General features: G+C 42.3%; 1 protein-coding gene across 7 annotated transcripts in view; it reads right to left on the bottom strand.

The window, feature by feature from the left end:
- Positions 1–4,628, bottom strand: part of FGD4 (FYVE, RhoGEF and PH domain containing 4) — a 132,106-nt gene that overhangs the window by 72,319 nt on the left and 55,159 nt on the right. For 6 of the 7 annotated variants that reach the window (XM_023514733.1, XM_012806784.2, XM_023514736.1 and 3 more), the window contains one exon: positions 3,110–3,262. Coding sequence is in view for 1 of the 7 variants with exons in the window: in XM_012806783.2 (XP_012662237.1) it covers positions 3,110–3,255 (146 nt within the window). In the remaining 6 variants the exon portion in view is untranslated. The remainder of the gene's footprint in view (positions 1–3,109; positions 3,263–4,628) is intronic. The other variant, XM_012806783.2, reaches the window with a different exon arrangement.

Raw genomic sequence — 4,628 nt, 5'->3', positions numbered from 1 at the left:
AAGTAGCTGGGACTACAGGTGCCCGCCACAGCGCCCGCCATTTTTTGGTTGCAGCCATCATTGTTGTTTGGCGGGCCCGGGCTGGGGATTCGAACCCACCACCTTAGATGTATGTGGCTGGCGCCTTAGCCGATTGAGCCACAGGCGCCGAGCCAAAGCAACAATTCTTAAAAAAATATATGAAGGTAGCTTCTTTCCACTTGAAACAGGAAATACTTCCTAGTGGTCAGTGAGTCCATCAACAGTACACATTTGTCTGGCGGCTCATCTGACAGTACTGAGCTACAGACTCGTTTCCGGGATGCTGGTCTCTGTAGGCATTTGTTTTAAATGAAGAGTAGCAGAAACGGAGTGGGGGAAATGTGGCAGTATAGCAAGTTTATCGACAACCCGCTCTGTGCTATGCGAGGGGATACAGCAGAGCAAAAGGCAGGAGAAAACGGAGTCAGCGACAAAGTAGGTCAGACTGTAATGGATGAGAAAAAAGCATTAATAAAGTTGGGATGGGGTGTTACGGTATGGATGTTTGGATCCTCCCAATTCACGGTAACATGCTCACGCCGATCGCAGGTAGAGGAGGAATTTCTGGGAGGTGGGTTAGGTCGTGAAGCTATGTGAGCCCTTATGAACCACAATTAGTGTTCTTTAAAAAGGGCCCCAGAGAAATCTCTCACCCCTTTCACGGTATACTAGACAGATGGCCATCTGCAAACCTGAAAGCAGACCCTTATTACCCACCGAATCTGCTGTACCTTGATCATGGACTTCCAGCCTTCAGAATGGGGAGATACAAATTTCTGTTGTTTATAAGCTACCCAGTTTACGGCATTATGCTACAGCAGCCAGAGCAAACTAAGAAATAGGGCAATATAAAATGTCGGGGGTTAAGGGAGGAATTAAATGGGTATGCCAGAGAAGGGCCAAAAAAACAAGGAAAGTATTCTGAAAAGGAAGCATAAAGTACTGTGTAATTTACTTAATACCTGGAGATATTTCCTTAAGTTAGAAAACTGTAATTGATCCTTATTTAAGATAAGAAGTAAATATGTATGTTTAAACAACAATATATTGGCTTTACTATAACTACAAAACAGCAAAACCAAGGTCGAGTGTTGTCTCCCTAAAGAATGAGATTATTTTGGCACACAGCAGCTCAGAAAGGACAGCGCTGAGATTCATCTCAGGATACTGACTGTGAAGAACAATGCTGTAATGCACCTATCTTCAAAATAAAAGGGCTTTTTAAGTAATGAAGTTCCTCTTGTGCATTACATAAACTATTTTTTTTATCTTCTTACCTCATACTTCATCTTCGTCAACTCAGGTCTAATGAGCAAGATGGAATTTTGTATTCTGCAATTAAAATGGCTTAAATAACAGTCAAAAAATTCTACGTTGATATTCACACCAATGTTATAAAGGAGCAGTATGGTCAAAAGAAAAGATTATAAGCTCATGATTTGGCTACTCCTTTTTGTTGTTGAGACACTGTCTCACTCTGTTGTCCTTGATAGAGTGCCGTGGCCTCAGTCTGGCTTATAGCAACCTCAAAATCTTGGGCGCAAGCGATCCTCCTGCCTCAGCCTCCTGAGTAGCTGGGACTATAGGTGCCTGCCACAATGCCTGGCTAGTTTTTCTACTTTTAGTAGAGACAGGGTCTTGGTCTTGCTCAGAATGATCTTGAATTCTTGAGCTCAGGGGATCGTCCTGCCTGGGCCTCTCAACGTGCTTGGATTACCAGTGTGAGACACCATGCCAGCCTGGGCTATTCATTAGAACTGCCAATTACTTGACTTTACTTGATAACAATACCCCATCACCACCACAAACATAACCAGTAGTAAGAACAAGAAGACTAATATCCAATAATATAGAAGATTTAATTTTAAAATCATTTTTAAATTATCTTTCAAAAATTGTTAAAACATGCTTTAAAGAATAACATCAGTTCTTTTCTAATGAATTCTCTATAAGACTTTTTTTCTCGGCAAGAACAGGAAAAAGACCAAACTAAACACAAAATAAAATAGAAATTGGCTCGGCACCCGTAGCTCAGGGGTTAGGGTGCCGGCCACTTACACCAGGGCTGGTGGGTTTGAACCTAGCCCGGGCCTGCTGAACAACAATGACAACTACAAGTACAACAACAACAACAAAATAGCCAGGCGTTGTGGTGGGTGCCTCTACAGCTACTTGGGAGGCTGAGGTAAGAGAATTGCTTGAGTCCAAGAGTTTGAGGTTGCTGTGAGCTATGACACCACAGCACTCTACCAAGGGTAATGATGTGAGACTCTGTCTCAAAAAATAAAGATAAAATAGAAAGTGATTTTTCCAAAGTATAGTAATTCTAAAAATGCCCCCCTTGGCTGAATGTTCAGCATCCGTTACAAATGCATATTTAATAGGAAGAAATCATATATGACCACAGTTTAGCTCATGTGTTCCATTCCAAAAGGCCTTGCTCTCAATCATTAAAATGCTATGTTTGTGCCTCTCCAAGTTAATATCCAGTTCACTGGAAGATTCTTGGTAAAAGGAAATGGTCAGTGAATAAAACATTCAAAGCTGTATTTTTTTTTCTTTCCCCTTGTTGGCCACGCAATCCTGAACGGAGGGATTTTTACTTTTCATTTCTGAGGATGACCTTACCGCAAGATTTTTCCAGCCCCAGGTCCTTAACACTATCAAAGAACGTTCTTGCTAAGTAGTCCAGTGCCGTTTTAGAATTACGCGTTGCGCAGACCCTCAGGCACCTGGCAAGTCATTTCCTTTTGACGGTGGTCCCAAAAGCATTTATCACACTGACAGTAAATGAGGGCTTGGGCTAGGTCAGGGGCACTGCATGCAGAGATCACAGAGAACACTTTCGGCAACATGAAAGGAACCACTGTAGAGAAATGTGTGCATTGTTTCAGGAGCAGAACAAATACCAAACCTCTGCCTGAGAAGGTTCATGGATTGATTCTTCTCTCAAAAAAGGATATACGCAGTTGCTCCCTTTTATAGTTTAAAACTCCTTTTCTGTGGTTCCTGATGCTTCTGGATCACCTTTACTGGTCAACAAAGCCCCCGCCCCGTCGCAGGCACCACCCCCGCCCCCACAACATACCTTGTGGCTTGAGACTGGCAGCTGCGTGCTTTGCTGGCGCCCTCCCATTTATTCCCTGAGCCTCTTCCTCGCGTACATTCTGACCCACCAGTGTGGTTGTGCTGGTTGTGGGACAAGGTGGAACAATAGTGATCTCTGGACAGGAACTGCAGTCTGTGGGAGTACCAAAAGGAAGGGCAGGTAAGAAGGGAGGCACACAACAACTTTGTTTTCTGAGTTAGATTTCTCCTGCCCTCGTAAAACAAACCCAGGCAGAGTTACAAGATCCAAGCATAGAAACACTTTCCCCATGTGGGCCGGCCTTGACAAAGGGTTTCCTTGGAAAGAGCTCATCCCACGTTAATGCCTGCTGACGGCAGATTGCTCCACACACACTCCCTTCCTAGCAGGGCCACCAAAAGGGCGGAGTGCAGCTGCCACAGTGTGGGCGAAAGAGAGGCCAGGAGGGCCCCTGCACTAATCCGTTAAAAGTGTTCCTTTCCAGTGTCCAGTCAGTCACCAGTCATCCAGCAACTCAAAGAACAAAGCAGGAAAGCACCAGTGTGACAGCTGACCCAAAGACTCTATAGAGGAAGGGCTCTGTTAAAAAAGCCCAAACACACGGGCGCCTGTGTGCACACACACAACCTCTCACCCACAGCTTACTCAGTCCTCACATAACAGCCATGGCACAGCGAATGGTGAGCCACGTTTGAAAAAAATAAAGAAAGAAAGAAAGAATGGGAAGCTTGTACAGACAACACAGGCACATAGACCTAGAACTCAGAACCCCCCAACGTTCTTTAAAATGACACTAAAATACACCAGGAGACACAGAAGACAGGGTAAAAATTAAATTTTCTGTTTAATATCTGACATGAGAAGTTGTATGTAGAATTTCAGAGACTTTTTAGAGTCGTATGTCAGCATTTTCTCTTTAACATGCACATTAAATTTCCTTCTGTTTTGGCTGAGCTGGTGATATTAACAACAGTGGATTCCGCTTAAGAGAAAATAAAATTTCCACCAGGAAATTCACTGTCACTGAATCAAAGTATGCAATTTAAGGAACTACCATTTGATTAACAAAGTGTTTTATTTTGGTAGAATCCAAATATTTAAAAAAGCACTATTAAGGGATTTTTTTTCAAAAAAGGGTTGTTATTCAAAACAAGAAAAGTAATTTTTTTTAAACCAAATCAATTTTCTATGGAGTCAAAAAATACTCTTCATCCAGTTGATTATTAAATAATATCGATTAAAAAATACACTACCACTTTACTTTCTGTGCTCCTCTCAAAATTTCTCTTCTTGAAACAGATTTTAGAAAATATTAACCGTTTCAAGGATTGCCTGAGAAGTTATTGAAGAGAAATTAAATGGGTTTTCATCAGACACCCTTCTGCTAAAATGGCCTATCTCTTAGCTGGATTAAGCAATGTTTAACAAAATAGAACAAAGGTCTAGAAAACAAGAGTAATAGATTATTTGAGGGACTATCATTCAACTTATAAAGAGGCTCGGCGCCTGTGGCTCAAGC

Source organism: Otolemur garnettii, unplaced genomic scaffold (genome assembly GCF_000181295.1).
Source record: "Otolemur garnettii isolate 467f Iridium unplaced genomic scaffold, OtoGar3 scaffold00057, whole genome shotgun sequence".
NCBI classification, from domain to species: Eukaryota; Metazoa; Chordata; class Mammalia; order Primates; family Galagidae; genus Otolemur; species Otolemur garnettii.
Note: the sequence above shows the minus strand (reverse complement) of the source record. Positions and strands in the feature narration are given on the sequence as shown.